This window comes from Verticillium nonalfalfae (assembly GCF_003724135.2).
Source record: "Verticillium nonalfalfae strain VnAa140/NRRL 66861 chromosome Unknown scaffold_169, whole genome shotgun sequence".
Lineage (NCBI taxonomy): Eukaryota > Fungi > Ascomycota > Sordariomycetes > Glomerellales > Plectosphaerellaceae > Verticillium > Verticillium nonalfalfae.
In genome coordinates this window covers 3,020-22,193 of record NW_021167394.1, presented here as the reverse complement: position 1 = coordinate 22,193, position 19,174 = coordinate 3,020, and the positions used below count along the sequence as shown (strand labels likewise).

Here is a 19,174-nt window from a genome sequence, read left to right as displayed (position 1 = left end):
AGAACCTCTTGCTACCTACCTACCTACGGAAGGCACCTTGGCCCTGGTTCTGGGGCTACCATGTACATGAGAAAGACGGAACCCCCACCGCGCCTGCCCGCCAGCTACCCCAGCCAATGACGGACGGACGTGGGGGGCCCTTTCCCTTGTTCTCTGGTGCGAGTGGTGCCTGCCTCCACTATCTCTCTTTATCTCGGGTCCAGACGACAAACGCAAATGCGTTTCCTTACCACCCGCCACGGAGGAACTGCCCTGAGAGGGCCGGACCATCTTATCATGTTGAATGTCGCAATTTTGCCTGGTGCAACAATCACCTCTTCATCGGCTTGAACCCCTGAATCGTCCCAGTGGTTCGGTCTCGTATTATTCACGCCTCTGTATCCAACCAGCTAACTAGCTGCCTTTGACTGCCAGCTGCGCCGCTTGCGGTGGGTGACATCAGCTACGCGGAACAAAGGCATAACTGGTAGCCCCTCCAGCGGCTCGCTCGAAGAACTCTTCGTTTCAAGAAACTGAAGAATCTACCGATGACACCCAAATCCAGGGGCCAGTCTGTCTGTTGACAAAGCCAGGAAGAACAAGTGGCAGAACCCAGTCAGTGCGAGAGGAGACCTCCAAAAAGGAAAAGAAACGACGGAAGCGGATACTTATTAGACCATGGCCGTGAGCTTGGCAGCCGCTGGTGTCAACCTTATCTTTCGCGTCGCGTTATCTCGCGCTAATATGAGACCCTGTACGTGTAGGCACCCAGCACCCAGCACCCAGCACCCAGCACCCCGGTGCCCCCATCTCTCTCCGCCTGGTCTTCTGCCAATTGCCTATGATGGTTGTGCACCACTTTACTTGGACCTCCGCCATCCACCCACGTCTTTTCGGTAGTCGAGACGAGTCGAGCCCAAGGTGCAGGGAGAGAGGCCAGGCGATCAGTCAATCCGTCGTCTAAGATCTACGCGTCAAACCCACCCCTGCCACCTCTCCCTGAGGGCTTGCCAGGACAGGCCGGCGAGAACAGGCCTTCGTCTTTGGTGACCATTGCGAGTGGCCGACGACATTGCTTCTTTTACACGGGCGGTACCTGGCACAGCATCATGGAACATGGGTCTCGCATGGCCAGATAAGCTCTTGTGCGAGCCATTGCGCCAGACGGACAGGAGCACTCACCAGAGAGGTGCGAAGCACTCCCCGCCTTGAAAGGAGAGGGCGAATGGATGTATCGAGGAGTCGAGGTGTCGACCTGGCTGGTTCCATAAAGTGCTTGGACGCCGCCCGCTCTTCCCGAGCTTGCGCCCGCACGTCGACACTTAGCTTCCCCCCTTCGTCGACCCCCGTCGCCCGTCGTTTGTTCTGTCCGACTGCCCCGTCGCCCCCGGCCATTTTCGCTCGCAAATCCACAATTGCTCTCCTGCTCCATCGTTTCCTCCTTCATAATTCAACCAACGCCTCGCTGATCCATCGACGGACGGGCTTCTGAGCTCAGCCCAGCCCAGCCCAGATCTGCTCTGCGACGACACGGCGCATGCGCACGCGACAGTCATCTCGCCGACAGACTGCAAACGGGTTGCGCGGCATTTCCGGGGTATTGCCTGCTGTGGGGTTGCCAACTGTGCCCTCCCTGCACCATCCACCAAATCGCTGAACCGCCTGCGCCGCTGGCACTGAATCTCACAGCATTGTATTCTGCTATCGTCAGCAGCCCCAACGCCCACCATGGCGGCCACCGAAATAGACCTCGATAACCTCAACTACGTTCCTAAATACCCGTACAACGGCACCGGAGATTCTGGAGGCGACCCCCTGAAGGATGACCTCAACATCTGGTATGAGTCTGGCGATATCGCCTTTCTCATCATATCCACGGCACTCATCCTGCTCATGATTCCCGGCATCGGCTTCTTCTACTCAGGCCTCGCCCGTCGCAAATCCGCCCTCTCCCTCATCTGGCTCTCTGTCATGTCGGCCGCTGTCACCAGCTTTCAGTGGTTCTTTTGGGGCTACTCTCTGACCTTTTCTCATACTGCCGGTCCTTTCATTGGCAACTTTGCCAACTTTGGCTTCAACAACGTGCTGGCCCGCCCCTCTGTCGGCTCAGCGCGCATCCCGGATCTCCTGTTCGCTCTCTACCAGGGCATGTTCTCCGCCGTCACCGTCGCCCTCGCTACTGGCGCTGTCGCCGAGCGCGGCCGCATGCTACCCTGCGTCATCTTCATGTTCATCTGGGCGACCGTCATCTACGACCCCATCGCCTGCTGGACGTGGAACCCTTCGGGTTGGTCCAGCCGCATGGGCGGCCTCGACTTCGCCGGCGGCACCCCGGTCCACATTGCCTCGGGCGCCGCTGCTCTCGCGTACTCCATGATGCTCGGCAAGCGTCGTGGCCACGGCACGCACGAGCTTAACTATCGCCCCCACAACGTCACGCACATTGTCATCGGCACCGTCTTCCTGTGGGTCGGCTGGTTCGGCTTCAACGCGGGATCGGCCTTGTCCGCCAACCTGAGGGCTGTCATGGCGGCCTGCGTGACGAACCTGTCGGCCTGCGTCGGTGGCGTCACGTGGTGTGTGCTCGACTACCGCCTCGAGCGCAAGTGGTCCACGGTCGGCTTCTGTTCCGGCGTCGTCGCCGGTCTCGTCTCCATCACGCCCGGCTCGGGCTACGTGCCGCTCTGGTCGGCGCTCATCTTTGGCTCTTGCGGTGCCGCGTTTGCCAACTACGCCACCAAGCTCAAGTTCCTCCTGCGCGTCGATGACGCTCTCGACATTTTTGCCGTGCATGGCGTTGGCGGCCTCGTGGGCAACATTCTGACGGCCTTCTTCGCGGCCGACTACATTGCGGCACTCGACAACGTCAGCTCGATCGAAGGCGGGTGGATCAACCGTCACTGGATCCAGATTGCGTACCAGGTGGCGGACTCGTTCGCAGGAGGCGCCTACTCGTTTGTGGGCACGTGTATGATCCTTTTCCTCATGAACATGATCCCAGGGCTGCGCCTGCGCGTGGACGAAGACGCCGAGATCCTGGGCATTGACGATGCCGAGATTGGCGAGTTCGCATACGACTACGTCGAGCTGACGCGCGAGGTGCTGAACGACGTCGAGAACGAGGCGGCGAGCGGCTACTCGAACGACGGCGGGTACCCGCCTGCGGAGAAGAACAGCATTCCGCTGATGGACGCCAGGGCCTTTGCGGGGTCATCGCAGTACCAGGGCGGCCATTACGGGCCTACCGACTAACGGGCGATGCGCGGTGGCGTAGCGATCGTGGGCGTCGGAGGGCGTGCTGTGTGCGTATAATGATGGGATCGAGAGCTGCGTGTTTGACGGTTTATGATACCTGGGTTCGAGCTTGTATGCTTCCACCACCCACTGCATTTTTCCTATTTCTGTACGATATATAGACAATAGCACCACTGGCTAATCTGACGACATGTCTTGTTTCGGACGTTTGAAGTTCTCGGACCAATGAAGGTTGATTGTGAGTAAGGGGAGGCGGAATGATGGTCGAGATGCGGTTCATGGTGGATACCTAGGGATAGATGGTACCCAGTTGCCAGCAGCTGCCCAATGACAGCTGCACCGACTTGCTGCCTATTCAAAGGGCCGAACAGCCCCACCTCGACCGTGCAGGCAGGCAACCGCTACCATCATGAGCATTCACGTCGACGACGTGAACCTTGGCTATCTATCCGTACAGGCTCGCCTTTCCCATGACAACAACACCAACACAATGTTTCGCTTGGTCATGTTGATCGACTTTCCTTCCTATGAATCCCCAACATGTCCTCCCGGGAACCGTCACTCGCAGACAAAGAGGTCTTCTTCGCTGAGCTCTGGGCCCTAGGCGCTGACCTCAACAGCGAAGAAGATGCCATCGATGAAGTTGAGGCCGAGCGAGGCCGGCGCTCAAGGTTGGCGCTCCAAGGCAGACCATCGAGAATCACCAAGTCAAACAAGCGCTCTATGCCTCCTGCCTTCTCCGTCTCAAAGTCGCCAGTCTCTGCCTCGCACCCTCGAAGGACGGCCTCATCCCCTCTCCCTGCAAAAGAACCGCCGGCCGCCAAGACCATCGAGCGAACGCCTCTTGCCGCGATGAGGAGGCCTGGGAAAGAAGCCGCAAAGGACTCGCCCTCGGTCGTCGAAGAGACGCCTATCCCCGACTCGACACGTGCGCCGTGCCAACCCTTCCATCTCCTGCGCACGACGTCCACGCCCAACCCGCCGATGAGGCAGTTGCACCCGCCGCCGCACCGCGACGAGTCGCCGTCCCTCAACGCGACGGTGAAGAAGCGCAAGCGTGACGCCCCTGTCAAGCTCGTGCCCGCGCAGCAGCAGATCTTCAGAGAGCAGCACTTCTTCTTTATCCCCAACGACGACATTGCCCCGGCGAGGCGCATCCGCATCCGCAAGGCGCAGGAGTATGGCGCCTCGTGGACGCGCAGCCTCGACCGAGCCTCGCACGTCATTGTCGACAAGGGCCTCTCGTGGAAGAACATTGAGCCCATCGTGACGTCTGCTGGTGGCGCCGGCACGGCCGTTGTCGTGAATGAGACGTATCCCCTCGACTGCATCCAGTTTCGGAGCGTGTTGAACCCGAAGCAAAAACAGTACCTGGTCACGGGATATCCGAGCGAGCAGCTCGTCGAGGCACCAGGTGTGGCAGCCCCCTCTGATGTGTCTGTGCCTGCGGGATCGCCTGTGTCCCTGCAGTTGAAGCCGCCGCCGAACAACCCCAAACGCTTCGGTTACGTGCCGCCGCCCAGTACCTGCTCCCAGAGCGAGCAGTCGGTAGAGGAGGCACAGAACGAGCTGGCTGTGCCGGGGCCACCAGAAACACCCGCGGCCCACGAGGCAAAGATGGAAGACGAGCTCGCAGAACTCATCTCGCAGATGCAGGAATTTAGGGATGTTCCCTCTGACTCTGATGACGACAACGGCGACGGCGATGCCCCCATTGCAGGCTCCTCGGAGCCCCTTTCAGATGCAGAACACTCCGACGGTGAACCGAGCGGCAAGAAGCAGAGGCCGGTGCGCGCCACCCGACGTAAACAGATTGCCTGGGAGGAACGCTTTGCCTGCACCAGAGGCGGGCTCAAGGACGACGACGGCAAGAACCCCAACGCGCGCACCATTGACATGCTGCAGCACATGGCCGACTATTATGGCCGCATCAACGACACGTGGCGACCCATTGCCTACCGCAAGGTCATCTCGCTCCTCAAGCGGCAGACGCGCAAAATATCGACGGCTGCCGGGGCCATCCGTCTGCCCGGCGTCGGTGCGCGGCTCGCCGACAAGATTGAGGAGATTGTCACGACCGACAGGCTGCGGCGCCTCGAGCACGCAGAGCGCGACCCGGCCGACGAGACGCTGCAGCGGTTCGTGCGCATCTACGGCGTCGGCAACGCGCAGGCGAGCCGCTGGATCGCCCAGGGGCACCGCACTCTCGACGACCTCCGAGCCAGGGCCGTGCTGTCGGCGAACCAGCGCATCGGCATCGACCACTACGACGACCTCAACACACGCATCCCGCGCCGCGAGGTCGAGGCCCTCGCCGCCGTCGTCCGGTCGGCCGCTGCCGCCCTGGACCCCAGCGTCGAGCTCATCATCGGCGGCAGCTACCGCCGCGGCGCCGCGTCGAGCGGCGACATTGACCTGATCGTCACGCGCGAGGGCACGACCTCGACGCGCGAGCTGCTCCCGTTTCTGACGCGGCTGACGCGCACGCTCGAGGCGCGCGGGTTTCTCGTCGCGGCCCTGGCCACGTCGCGCGACGACGTCGCCGGCGGCGGCACAAAGTGGCACGGGTGCTGCGTGCTGCCCGAGCCGGAAGCCGCGCGTCTGCACTTGGGCGAGGGCGTGGGCTCCGAACGAGGCTCAGATCCAGGCGCGCCCTCACCCGCGACGCCGTACCGTCCCGTGTGGCGCCGGATCGACTTTCTCGTCGTGCCGGCGGCCGAGCTCGGGGCTGCGCTGCTGTACTTTACCGGCAACGACATATTCAACCGCAGCATGCGGCTGCTGGCGGCGTGCAAGGGCATGCGGCTCAACCAGCGCGGGCTCTACCGCGACGTCCTGCGGGGGCCGGACCGGGCCAAGGTGACCGACGGGGCGCTGCTCGAGGGGCGGGACGAGAGGCGCATCTTCGCGCTGCTGAACGTGACGTGGCGCGAGCCGCACGAGCGGTGGTGCTGACGGCATGGCGGGACGTGGAAGGAGGCCTTTGACGGGTATTTGCACGCATGACTGGAGACTGGATTCTTTTTTCTTTATTTTCTTCTTTTTGGGGTGGTTTGGCTGGCTGGCCTGCTGGCCTGGCTCGAACGTGCCGTTGGATCGGAGTGGGTTCGTGCAGGCTGTTACTTGGATAGGCTGGCACTGGGTATGAAGCTGCAAGAACGTTTACGAATGACAGACGTGGATGGCAACATGCTGACGAGGTCATTGCATTGAAGAGTCACCAGAGGCCGACTGCTCTGCTCGTCAGTCTCAAGCTCCACGAGCTGGTGTTCGTCTCGAAGGATTTGCCCCTGTAGTAGCCGCGTGCAGAGCAGAGGAAATCGCACCTCGTTGAACGCCGTCCGGGCATGCAGGAAGGGTTTACTTGATGCTCGATGCTGTATGCTGATACGATGCTTGGCGACGATGCTCGATGGTGCTCGATGCTGACAAGGATGCTCGATGGTGCTACGATGCTCGGCAATGATGCTCCCTACGACGCTTGGCACTCGATTCTCCTTGTTCATGCTAACATCATGTGTTATAATTGGAGTGTACATGACCAGCCAAGCAGCACCGAAAGCTGACGAACAGCATGGCGTTGCAGGCCACAGCAAGACCAGCGATGCTCCAGCAGCTGCACACTTCGTCCCGCGTCTGCCACCAATCGTCAATGGTCCTTACGTCGCATCACAGGCCCGGACTCCTCGAACCCCTGTCTCGCTCTGCCTCGTCCCCCATCATCAGACAAGCACCAAACCTAAAGGACATGCCGGGTGCCCTACCCGTAGCAGGCGTCTCGTGCAGCCACGGGCAGGTCACGAACTGTCGTCTTGGCCGTCAGACGCGCTTCCCCTGCCGCAGCAAATCGCCCACTTTGGGCGGCAGCACCAGCGCCCCGCGGTCGTTCCGGCGGAAGAAGTCGACGAGCGCCACGGCCGTCTTCTCGGGCAGGTCCTCGTGGATAAAGTGGCCGGCCTCGGGGAAGACTTGCAGGGCATACCGCCCCTGCATCTGACCAATGGTCAGCGTCGTATCGAGGCGGTCCGTGCCGGCGAGGAGCAGCAGCTTGCCGCCGCGAGCGGCGAGGAAGCGGGCCGAGAGGCCGGTGAACCAGTCCTCCCAAAAGGGCTGCGTCGCGGCGAGGTCGGTGCGCCAGCGCCAGGGGCGGGCCGCGGTCTGCGGTCTGCTGCCTGTGTCTGCCTCTGTGTCGGTGGCAGCGGCGACGCGCTCGACGAGCAGGGCGGGCACCGAGGTGCGCGCCGACAGGGCGTTGCGGACGGTGCGCGAGCGGACGTGCCACTCAATGGCGGCCTCGATAGAGGTGAAGCCGGCGGGGCGCGTCGACAGGTAGGCGTGCATGCTCTGCAGGGCGTCCATGGCGGAGCCCTCGACAACGTCGAGGACTGCGTGGCCGAGGAGGCGCGGGGCCAGGTCGGGCGGCGGATCGGCGGCGAGGGAGGTGATGACGGCGCCGCCGAGCGAGTGGCCGACGAGGATCATGGGCGGCAGGGCGTCGGCGGGCCAAGCCATGCGGCGGGCCGTCAGGGCGATGACGGCGGCGAGGTCGGCCGTCAAGGTCGGCAGCGAGAGGTCGGGGCGGTCCTGGTCCGGGGTCACGGTGGCGCCGTGGCCGCGGGCATCGAGGGACAGAAAGCCGGCATGGGGCAGGGCGCGGCGGATCTCGGCGGCGACAAGAGCGAAGGAGAGGGCTGACGAGCCGGCGCCGTGGTGGGCTACGAACAGGGGACCTCCTTGCGGTGAGGGGGACGTCAGGTAGGCATGGTACGTGGTCGTGGCGTCGTGCTCGAGGAACAGCTCGCGCTCAAAGTAGGTCGTCCACGGCACGGGCTCCCAGGAGCGGCCGGGGCGCGAGAGGGCGGCGCCTGGGCGGGCGAAAAGACGCTGACTCGGCGACGGGATGATCGTGCCCGTAGATGACGCCGACGACGCCGAGGACGAGTCGCCGTCGTCGAGGTGGTCTGGTAGTTCCGAGAGCTCATCTGCGTCGTCGTCGGGTAACTCGTCAAAGGGTTCTGGGATGGCGTCGACCTTGCGCTTGGCCCAGGCCCGCTGGAGGTCACTCATGGAAGAGCCTGGCCGAGATGGCAATGGTCGTTGTGACTGTTGGAGACAGATAGAAAAAGAGAACGAATGTACCGGGGTCAGAACAGCAGCGCAGCTTCAAATCGTCGGGAGCAAGAGCACGGGTGCCTCGACCCATGAAGCAGAAGCAGATGCAGGAGCAGAAGCAGTATACGAACAAGAAGACGGAGACGTATGCAAAGAAGAAGAAGCAAGAGGAGAAAACATTGGATGATGGTGAGGTTAGCTGTTCATCCTCTGCAAAGAAAAAGAACCGTACGGGGACGAATATCCTGCGATGTTGGTGGCATGACGTTGGAAGCAGCGCCCCACGTCAGGTACCAAGTACCTTCCTTCCTTCCATCCTTCCTTCCTCGCCGCTCGCTGCCTGACGTGGGAAGGGAAGGTGCATGCATACGTAAGCAGCACGCACCTTCCTGCCATCGCTTTCGACGACACATGCGGCCACAGCCCGACGCGACACGCGGCAACAACCCGACGCGACACGCGGCACCAGCCCGACGCAACACGCGGCACCAGCCCGACTCGACATGGCTCACTGTGCACAGCAGCATCACTTTCATGACCGTTCATTCATCCCTACTGCATGGTATCCACGAAGGGAATGGTATCTACAGCTGCGTACCTCGGCGAAGAAACACTCGAAAATCAAACTCGAGAGAAGAAAAGAGAAAAAGAAGAGAAAAGAAAAAGAGGATGGCGCCATGCCGGCCAAAGCCAAACGAACACAATGCGCAGATATGTAGAAGCCCTAAAAGAGTGTAGGATGGTGCCGAGGAGGCGTGGGGGCTGGGCCAGAAGCCGCGCGACGACGTGTGGGCATCTCTCTTGTTTACAGGTGAAAATAAAGGCAAGTCGTATTCCCCCAACTCCTAGAGCACCGACGCCTAGAGCACGAGAAGAGGCGTGCCGAGCTCACCCCCTTGTCGTCGCCGCCTCCGATTATGCAGTGGTGCTGCTGGCATGTCATCCTCCTCATGCTATACGTTGCTCAAAACCCCCGGTAGCCGGCCCCTTGACCGTACCCTCCCTGACCGTAGCCCTGGTTGCGGTACGACCTGTCGCCTCCGTTGCCGCCCATGTCCGGCACCGTCGGTTGCCTCGTCACGGCCTGGCCCACCGGTGCCGCCGATGACATGAGCCCCTCCCTGCTGATGCTGCGCTCGTGCATTGGCGTGCTCGGCGTCAGTGGGCGGTACGCCGGGTGCACGCTGCCGCCGAGAAAGTTGAGGCTGTTGCTGGCCTGGCTCGGGTGGTTCTTGTGATACGTGTTGTACTGCGCCGCCGCCGCGCGGTCGTACATGTCGCGGGACGGGTCGCGCGCGTGCGACGCCACGCTGGCCTGGTTCTTCTCGACGGCGGACGCCATGGCGTACGTCGTCTCGCCGTTCGGGCCCGCCTCGGGGTCCTTGCGGTCGAGAAGCAGCGAGTTGCGCGCGTCGAGTGGTGTGAGGTTGTCCATGTCCCGCTGCATTTTCTCTGTGTCATTTCGTTAGCAATCTCGCAACAGCCTCGAGGAAGCAAGAATCACGTACCCATCTCCTTGCGACGCTGGCGGTGCGGGTTCACTTTGCAGCAGGCGTTGAAAGCGTTCCACATGATGAGGATGGCCAGGAGACCCGTCAGTGCCGACTGCACGGCAATGAGCACGACACCCGTCACCGTCTGCGTCGTCTGCGCGATGCCAAACTGCTCGACGAAGACGAGGATGCACACGACCGAGATGACGCGGACGACCTGGATGGTGATGCTGATGACGTTGCCCGACTTGCGCTCGTAGGGCCGCTTCCACAGCAGCAGAATCAGCAGCAGCGCCTCGACGATGAGCTGGCCCGACGCCTGGAACAGGCCGTGGCCGTCGCCCGCCGCGATGATGGTGCCCTTGGCGAACATGTAAATGATGATGGGGATGAACAGCCACCAGTAGTCCTTCTTGTACGACTCGTAAAAGAGCGAGTACTTGACCCAGACCTCCTTCTTCTCGTACAGGCCCGAGCTGTCGCCCTCGGCCTGCTTGAGCTTGCGCGCCGTGTTCCAGATCTTCCAGGCGAAAAAGGCGAGGATGCCCGTGAAGACGGCCAGCGTCACGCCGGCCAGCGTATTGGCCGCCCACGAGTCGCCGTGGGTGAACTGGAAGATACAGTAGAGGACCCAGATGCCGTAGAGCAGCAGGATCAGAGACGTGATGGTGCGCGCAATCGAACCCCAGTAGTGCTCGCGGAACCCGGACAGGGCCTTGGGGAAGCTGCCGAAGAGGGCCCAGAACTCGAGGATGACCTTGACGAGAAGAATACTGACGACAATGGCGGCGATGACAATGGCGATGATGAGCAGGACCATCAGGAACGTGTTGGCAGCAGGGACGCTGAGCTTGTTGACGTAGGCCGTGATACCGTCGACCGTCTTGTTGATGCCGCTCTCCTCCGAGTCGTCCGAGCCGGCGCTGTCGCCGGTCCCGCCAACCGTCGTGTCGATCTGGCGGGCCAGCAGCACGGAAAACTGCTCCATGGCGCGCTTGGCCTTGAACAAACCGCCGCCGTTGTTCTGCGAAGTCGATCCGTCGGGGAAGGTGAGCGTGGCGTTGCGCAGCAGCTCGAAACTGTCCTTGGTGAGGTCACCACCGGTCATGCCGCGGAAGTTGTCAATGCCGATCTGGAGGTCGTTCCATTGAACGATGCCGGTGGAGAAGGCAAAGTTCTCAGAGAAGCTGCGGTAGACGGGCGGGTAGTTGACCGACAGCATGCCGTTCATGGCCATGCCCTGGAACCAGCCGAGCGTCTCGGTGAAGCTGGGGCTGGGGGTACCAGCGCCACCAGCGCCGCCGGCTGCGGCACTGCCGCCAGCGACGGCGGAGCTGAGGGCAGAGACACCGGTAGCGATGAGGGCGACACCGGCGATGCCGACGGCGACATAGGACACGGCGGCGACGCTGGCCGTCTTGCCGTTGGAGACTTGCGACTGGATGCAGGCGACCTCGGAACCACCGTCGACCGACTTGAGCTCGAGGGTGGCGAGGGCCGCAATGTCGGGAACCTGGAACGCAATGGCGGGCACCATCTTGGCGAATTCGTCGGGGATCTTCTGGGTGCCTCGGGCGCCAAATGTGCCCTCGGGGACGGGGCAGAGCTGCTCGACAAAGGTGCTGCTGTCGCAGGGGTTGAACTTGTTGGAGTAGATTTCATTGCCGTACGCCGTCACCTTGAGTTCGGCTGTGACGTTCTGGACCTTGGTGCTGGTGCCCGAGACGTCAAACACGACCGTCTTGTCGGCATTGTTGTAGGTGATGTCGGCCTTGTTGACCCTGACGTCGGCATTGCTGGGGCCGCACGTGGTGAAGCCGACGGTGGAGAGGATCTCGTCAGCGGCGGCGGTGCTGATCAGGGTCGTCGCGGCGAGCAGGAGAAGCTTCCGCGGGCCCCATCGAACCTGGTTGGAAGACATGTTTCGGGTAGTGTGGAATGTTGATGGATTTTGGTTGCTGAGAAATGTTGGTTGGTTGGTCGGGGGTCTTGGAGGTGAGCCCCGGTCCGTCTATCCAATTCGTCTATGTGCCAGTTTGAGCTTATTCAAAGCTTCTTTCCCCTAAAGGCCATAAAGAGCCTATGATGCTCGCTTTCGTGATTGATCTGGTTGTCAAGTGATGCTAGATAAGAGAGGAAGATAGACAGATTTGGAGAGAGATAAAGATCTGGTTCGGCGGTCCCTCAGGGATCGTCGCGGATCAGGTTGGCGTGAAAGGGTTCGAGTTATAGTGTTGTAGTTGGCGAAGTGGACTCGATCGAGAGTGACGAATGGCAGAAAAACGAGGCGATCAAAGAAGGTGAAAGAGCGGGTGACAGAAAGGGTGTCGAAAGGTGGTATTTGGAAAGACGAAGCACAGCTCGAAGAGACAAGAAAACAAAGATGGCCGAGGATCAACCTGGAACGAAGGGAAAACGGTAAAAAGAAGGCGAGGAAGCCCTTTGAGGTCGAGGGCGCTACGAGACCAGGCCCAGGCGGGACTCGCGCTGTCTATCTCGTTCGGTGGTCGTTTTTATCTGCTGGACGCAATGCGGACGCGATGATAATGTGAAGATGTGACGATGGGAAAGAACGAGGTTCAGCGCAAGTGGTTGTAGTAGTAGTGATGTTTGGTGATGGGAGGCCGTGGGTGAAGGAGGGCCCAAGGTGAGGCCACAGCGGTTACGATGAAACGAGTGAACGGATGGACGATGCGGAAAGGGGGGGGTGCGATGCGTCCTTCCGTCTTTGAGTCGGGCTAGTAAAGAGAGAGAGAGAGAGAGAGAGAGAAAATGGTATGCTAGGAAAAAACGAAGGAGGGTGAATTCAAGAAACAACCGAGCCATGAGGTGGGCAAAGGAGCAGAAAAAGGCCAGACGAGACAATGCAGTGCAGGGCGAACAGACGTTGAGGTGAGGTTGGGGGGGGGGGGGGTGGCAAGCTAGGCAGGCAAGGCAGGAGCAGGGAGAAAGAAGGTAGCCGTGACTAGAGGCTGGCTCGGCGCAAGAAGGGGACCAAGGGGCGGCACGAGCGTTTGGGGCTGACGAGGCCCTGTGGTTGGCTGGAACGAAACGGCTCGTACCTGCCTTAGGTAGGTACGGTGCTGCTGGCTGCTGCCCGGTGCCCACTCACTGCCTTGATTAGCCCGGTGCCCACTGTCCACTGCCTTGATTAGCGGTTCGCTGGCCCACCGGCGAGGCCCCCTGATGGAGTCGATCCAGGGAGTTGAATAGATGGCCTGCGGGCTGGATCTGAGGTGGTACCTTGGTGCTGGTGGCTCCCTCCCGCCGGCTCTGCTGCATAAACCAGTCGCCCCCTACAGTACACGGCCGCCAGCAGATGCAAACGCAGAGAGCCCGCCGATTCAGTGCATGCTCTTGCTGCCCAGCTTGTGTGTATGGTTATTTGCTTCTTCTGCCCGCTCATCTACTTGGCTGGCCCTGTTCCCAGATTCTAATCACCCAGACTCCGCCCCTACTGTACAGAACAACCGCCGTTCTCCATGGTGCGACCAGTCTCTCTCCCCTCCCTCCCCCCCGGCCCCGGGAAATCTTCATGTTTCCACCATCGAGGATGTTCTGCGACAAGGGGGTCTCTCTCCAAAGCCAGCGACTGGACGAGAGCGACTGGGCAAGCAAGGGGGCAGGGAGAAGTGGCAGTCCCCACCCCCTTGTCGCGCGCGGAGGTCATTCGGTAGTGAAAAACACGCTTCCCGGTACCTCCAGCGCACGCAGGTGGGGTCTCCGCCGGGCCCCTTCATTGGCGCCAGGCCCCGGCGCCACCCCCTGGCCCCGGTCCGCACTTGAAACGGCGCCATGGACCGGACCCCGGAATCTGCTCTTCTCGCTCGTCGAAATCGACACGAACCTTCTCTCATCAGACCGTCCGTCCCCCTTGGCGCCGACTCTCCTATCTTTCTCTGTCTCGGCTTCTGCTGGCTGTTTGTGTCTTCTGTGCCAGTCTGTCAGTCAGTTCTCTTTGGTCGGCCCGCTGACTGCCGTCCTTGACCAGGCCACCTGAAGCTGCCTGCTTGCCAGCTGTCTGCCAGCCTGCTTCGTTCGTATCCTGCACAGCCAGCGAGCACAGCCAACCTCTCCACCTCAGGTCACTCACTGTTAAGGTCAGGGCCAGCCAACCCCCGTCGCTTCATCAAAGTAACCTCGATGACGACGCCTTGGTCCGCGTCCATGCACGTTATCCTTCCCGACGCCAATCTACGTCTGTCCGTCCCCCCTCCGCTCGGCACATAGCAAGCCCCTTTTAGTGTACGGACAGGCCTGACGACGCTGAGTGCTGTGACAGCGATTCATTCATTCACTCACAAAGCGACGTCACCCTGGATGACTGTTGCCGAGTAGAGACGTAGACTACGTGGCTGGCGCGCGGACAGAAGATGCAGCAGAACACATGGCTGGCGAGGACACATGGCTGGCTCAGAAAGTCAAGTCAATGGAGTACAATAAGAGAAAAGAGATCCGGGGGGGGAGGGGGGGAGCCGCGGGGGGTCCTCCTGCCAGACGGACGATCAGAACAAACTCGCGGCACTCCACGCTTCAGAATATCCCAGAACGCCGCACGCCGCCCTCCCTCTCTCCCTGCCCTCTCGCGCGCACGAACCCACAGAAATCATCATCACCACAGTCGGTTCGGTTCGGTCCCAATGTGTCCCCCTCTCCAGGTTCTCCCCACCCTCCAACCTCGTGACGTTTGCTTGCTACTGAGAAAAAGAGGCTTTCCTTGCCTCAGATGTAGTGTTCTTGCTTTTTTTTTTTTTTTTTTTCTTCTCCTTCTTCGGTTTGACCGAACGTACGCCCTCGCCATCTGTGTCTGTAGTTCTCCTTACCGCTGTCGCACCTGTGAGCCAGATGTTCCTTTTCCCGCCATCCAGCTTGCCAGCATCTGCCGCCACCGACCAATCTCGTCATTCGCACATGGCCACATCAACATGTGACGAGTCGTGAAGCGCACCGTCGGCCAGCCTTGTGTGGTTTGACGTGATCCGTGCTGGCACTGCCACCCTATATCGTCAACCATCCCCACCTCCCATCATACACCCTCCATGGCCAATACGGAACTTTTCTCGAAGCCACACAACTAAAAGTGCGATCGACAGACTGGAGAACCTTACAAAAGGCAAGCCATGGTATATTGATAGTAACCCTACTCTGCATCCCTCGAAAATAGAACATGGTCCGTTGCATCCCGTTCGTCGGGACCATTACCGCACCTCGTCATAAACCAACCGCTTATGCCGTTACTTCGTGAATGGAGAAGACAAACCCCACCAAAAATCAGGACCTTTCTCAGCCTCGTAAATGCCATCTCCGAGGAGGAGGAGGAGGAGGAGGAGGAGGAGGAAAAGCGACAAGAAGGAGAGGGAAAAGGAGAAGCGTATAAGATAAAAGCAAGCAATGGTAGGAGAAAAGGGTATCCAAAAACCTCAGCCATACAATGTGTTTGGATCAAGAAATCGCTTTCAAATCGTGGCGAGGAAACAAATGTGAAGAACAGGAAGAGAAACGGTGAAAGGAAGGTAAGAATCTGTATGCTCACTGAGCAGCATAGAAGCCGTTCATCTCCTGGTGCGGTGACCGCGAGTACGGCGACGTCCTGCCTTGCGCTGCATACTGCGCCATGTTTGGGTGGGCTGAGATTTGGTCGTGGCCGTGGCCGTGAGCGTGGCCTTGTCCCATCAACATGCCGTACTGTAGAGAACTGTCCATCGACATTTGGCCCACACCGGGCTGGTGTAAGCCAAGGGCGTCCGTGTCGAGCGCTGGGAATGGCTCCCCGCTTGGCGGCACTGTCATGTACTGTCCTTGCCCTCCCCCGTACACATTCGTCGGCAAGGCCATGTTCTGAAAGTCTGGATGGCCGAAGCCCAATCCGTTCGTTTGGTCAATAAGCGGAGACGAATACAGCCCTTGGCCGTGATCGCCGTACGTGGACGAGAACAGGGAATCGTCGTACTGTTGCATGTTGTCTATGTACCCGAACGGGACGCCATTGTTGTTACCGAACGCCCTTGGATCGGTGACCAGGCCGCATGGGCGCCCGGCCGGAGGCGGATATGTTGCCGGCCCGTGCCGAGCCTGGGGCGACAAGTCGGTGCGGCTGGAGGTCGACTCGTTGAAAGGCACCGCGGTGTTGAAAGCATTGCGGGGCGGGGCATCCTGGACGGGGCTGATGATGGTATCTGGCTCGAGTTCTCTCTCCGCCACGAGACGCAAGATAGGGAGACTGATCTGCTCCATGTGCTTGGCGAGATGGACTGTGAGCTTCTTCCAAGAGGGGAATGACTTTCCGCAGAACCGGCACGGCTCGTCCTGAGGCTTCACCGGCGTGTCTTTATGACACTGCTCCACCTTTTGCCAGGTAGGGTCAGAACTCTGCTGCTTCACTGCAGCCTTGTTCTTGAACTTGGGCTCGGCAAACTTGTGCTCGCGCACCAGATGTTGCAGGAAGTTGTCGCGACGGTAGCACGTGTGGGTACAGTCCTCCACGTCACACGTCCACCATTCGAGGTGACGGTGGCCTTCGTTCTCGTGGCGCACCCAGTCCGCCTTGCGCTTGAAAATCTTTGGATCCCGGCATCGGTCCCAGGTGCACGTGAATGGCTGGACATCCTCGTGAACATGCTTCGTCCAGTCAGAAGGCTTGTTGAACTTCTTAGCTTGGAAGCAGAGCTGGCATTCGAATTCGGCTGGAAGACTCGGGGTGAGTGGCATCGGAATATCCGTGGGAAAGCTTTCTTGCGTAATGGCACCTTCGATCGGCGTCATATCGCCATCGTCAATGTCATAGCTGGCCGACGACGGGTCCAGGCTCTTGGGGGCGCCCTTCTGATCAAGAATCGTGGCACTCCCACCCAAAGCCACACAAAGAGGTCCGCATGAGCAGTCGGCACCGGCCTGCAAGTGTTTCTTCTTGAAGTTGAGCAGTTGCTTGTAGCGGATGATCTGCTGGTGGGCGATACGCTCCACCAGATAGTTGCAACTCGTCTCCAGACTTGGGTTTAGTCGTAGGATGTGCTGCTGGAACCCGGCAAACGTGGGCGTGATGTCGCTGATGGTCCTGTTCAATTCGATCTTCATGTCGCCGTCATCGCCATCGTCCTCGTCCTCGTCCTCGTCCTCGACGTCTACGTTGGTGCTCGTAGCCAAGGTCGCAACGGGTGGGCCGCCAGTCTTCCGCCACATACCAACCAAATTGGAGTGCGTCTCGTTGCTGGGACTGGGTTTTGGAAGATCCGACTTGCTCCTCGGACGCCGGAGGGTGTTCTTCACTTGCAAAGTGTTGTTGAAAGGGCTCCTGGGCGAGGTGATGGACGTCGCGCTGATGGAGCTGTTCCGTGCGTGGGTCGTGCCGATTGACGCGACACTATTGCCCATCGACACGAGAGCAGTGTTGATGCTGGGTACTGGGCCCTTCTTGTTACCCCAGCTTGAGGTGCGTGACGGCGGTGCCAGGTGCGGTGTGCTGTCACGCCGTTCAGGACTCTGGCTACCAGCCGGCTGAGGGCTCTCCTCTCCGTTGTTGTTCCTGGATCGCTTGAGAAGTCCACTGCCGCTGGGCCGCCTGACGAGGCCTCGCAAGTCTTGCAGCAGACTAGGCCGCCGCACACCTCGGTCGGGGCGAGCGCCTTCACCACGAGCAATGCTGAGCTTCTTGAGAAGCTTGCCACTCGTTACGCTTTCGATGTCGACATCGAGCAAGCTCGGGAGACTACGCCGGCGCGTACCCCACGTCGCAGCCTTGGAAACGATCGACTCGTTGTCCCACATCTTGTTGTATCTTGCAATGGCCGCTTGGGAGGACTCAGGCTGGAAGCGCTCGCCCTGACTACTGATGGGATGTGACATGGGCGCGTCGCCCCACTTGCTGTTGGCGTGTAAGATGTCGAGGTCTGTCTGTGTCATTTCGCCGCCTCCGGGATGAAAGTAGACCTGATTAGACAGATATTTGTTCTCGGTTTGGTCGCCCAGGGCAATCTTGTCGTCGTCCGGTCTGTTGGGGTCCGCCTTGTCGAGGTGGGCAATGGACGATGAAGATTGCTCCGCGGGAGGGCTCTGCACGACGTTACCGGTGAGCCACTTGCCGACCTCGACGTTCTTTTCCTCAATCTCACGACGCGTGACCATTTCATTGGGGCTTTCCGTCTCGGCCGTCGTCCGGCTGCCCGGTTCGAGCCCGCGGCGACTGGAGGACGAAAGTCGGCGGCGAATGCTAGACTCATCCTTGGGGTGAGGCGGGGGAGGCATGGATGTAACCTGGTCCCCAGTGTACATCATGTCACCGGCAGCGGAAAATGAGCCACGAACAGTGACCGGATCGTCATCGTCGGGGGAGAAGGTACGCTCGAGGGGCACGGTAGGCTGATCATCGTCCCTTCCCCAGAGCGAAACAGTGACGCGTGGGCTCTGAGCGGCTGTAATGGGGTGACGAGACACAAGGTCCTCTTCACTCGAACGACCGCTCCGGCTCGGATCGGGAGTGAGCTGGAATCCCGGCGCTGACACGAAAGCCGGGACGGGCGGGGCCGCGAAGGGCTTCTGGAGGTCGCGGGGCGAGACAGAACTGGGGGGCCCGTCAACCTGCTGCACTACGAAGGCCCTCTGATCACTGGCGGGCGAAGGCGTGTGCATAGACTCGGTCTGTTCCGGGCTGAAGGGGTAGACGCCCAGATCGGAAGTCTTGCGGGGGCGGGTGGCGTCAAAGGACTGAGACGCAGGTGTGGTGCCGAAGCTGCTAGTTCTGCTCAGAGGCAGCGGGTTCTCGTCCAGGAATGAGGGCGTCCCACCCTCGGTGCTGTTGAAGTCGATACCGTAGAAAGGGTCTGTATCGTCCATGTCGCTATATTCGCTCGTGTGATATTGGCTGTAGTTGGAGATGGACTCGGCGGGCGTGTTCGTGTTGTGATGCGTGGGAGAAGCCGAGTTGCTCGGCAAGTGAGGTGAGAAGGGTGTGAGATGGCTGGTGTTGCTGTTGGGTGTACCGTTGTATTGATATTGGAGGCCGCCAGAGGTTGGTAGGTTCTGGGAGGCGGGTCCTTGGTCGTCGTGGAGGTAAGGGTTCGACATGGTGTAGGTCGAGGCCATGACGGCACGAGCCCACGTCGTGAAGAATGCGAGTTGCTGTCGAGTCTGGCGCTGGGTTTCCCCGGTGTCAAGTCGGAGAAGCGAGCTGGGCCGTGCAGTGCAGGTGATTTCTGCTGGTGCACTCGAAGGGTTGGCGGCTGTTTGCTCAGAGGAAGGTGGTCATGATAGTGGTGCGGGGTGGGAGTGATGATGGATACAGGCGTGGGGCTGACGAATTGCTCGACACAAATGAGCAGGGGTGCCGACAGAACACAAGA

The 19,174-nt window shown here is 60.3% G+C and overlaps 5 protein-coding genes across 5 annotated transcripts; 2 read left to right on the top strand and 3 right to left on the bottom strand.

Moving 5' to 3' along the window:
• Positions 1–1,707: 1,707 nt before the first annotated feature.
• On the top strand, positions 1,708–3,231 carry D7B24_002668 (uncharacterized protein; the record flags this gene model as incomplete). The annotated part of the gene is made up of 1 exon (XM_028636869.1): positions 1,708–3,231. The coding sequence occupies one exon, from the start codon at positions 1,708–1,710 to the stop codon at positions 3,229–3,231; it is 1,524 nt and encodes a 507-aa protein (XP_028491047.1).
• Positions 3,232–3,774: 543 nt separating this feature from the next.
• On the top strand, positions 3,775–6,189 carry D7B24_002667 (uncharacterized protein; the record flags this gene model as incomplete). The annotated part of the gene is made up of 1 exon (XM_028636868.1): positions 3,775–6,189. One exon carries the CDS (start codon positions 3,775–3,777, stop codon positions 6,187–6,189), a length of 2,415 nt encoding a protein of 804 aa, XP_028491046.1.
• An 864-nt stretch (positions 6,190–7,053) lies between these two features.
• Positions 7,054–8,301, bottom strand: PPE1 (Protein with carboxyl methyl esterase activity; the record flags this gene model as incomplete). Its single annotated transcript, XM_028636867.1, has 1 exon — positions 7,054–8,301. The coding sequence occupies one exon, from the start codon at positions 8,299–8,301 to the stop codon at positions 7,054–7,056; it is 1,248 nt and encodes a 415-aa protein (XP_028491045.1).
• A 1,009-nt stretch (positions 8,302–9,310) lies between these two features.
• Positions 9,311–11,760, bottom strand: D7B24_002665 (uncharacterized protein; the record flags this gene model as incomplete). The annotated part of the gene is made up of 2 exons (XM_028636866.1): positions 9,311–9,798; positions 9,855–11,760. The coding sequence occupies 2 exons, from the start codon at positions 11,758–11,760 to the stop codon at positions 9,311–9,313; spliced, it is 2,394 nt and encodes a 797-aa protein (XP_028491044.1).
• Positions 11,761–15,368: 3,608 nt separating this feature from the next.
• On the bottom strand, positions 15,369–18,917 carry D7B24_002664 (uncharacterized protein; the record flags this gene model as incomplete). Its single annotated transcript, XM_028636865.1, has 1 exon — positions 15,369–18,917. The coding sequence occupies one exon, from the start codon at positions 18,915–18,917 to the stop codon at positions 15,369–15,371; it is 3,549 nt and encodes a 1,182-aa protein (XP_028491043.1).
• Between the last annotated feature and the right edge of the window lie 257 nt (positions 18,918–19,174).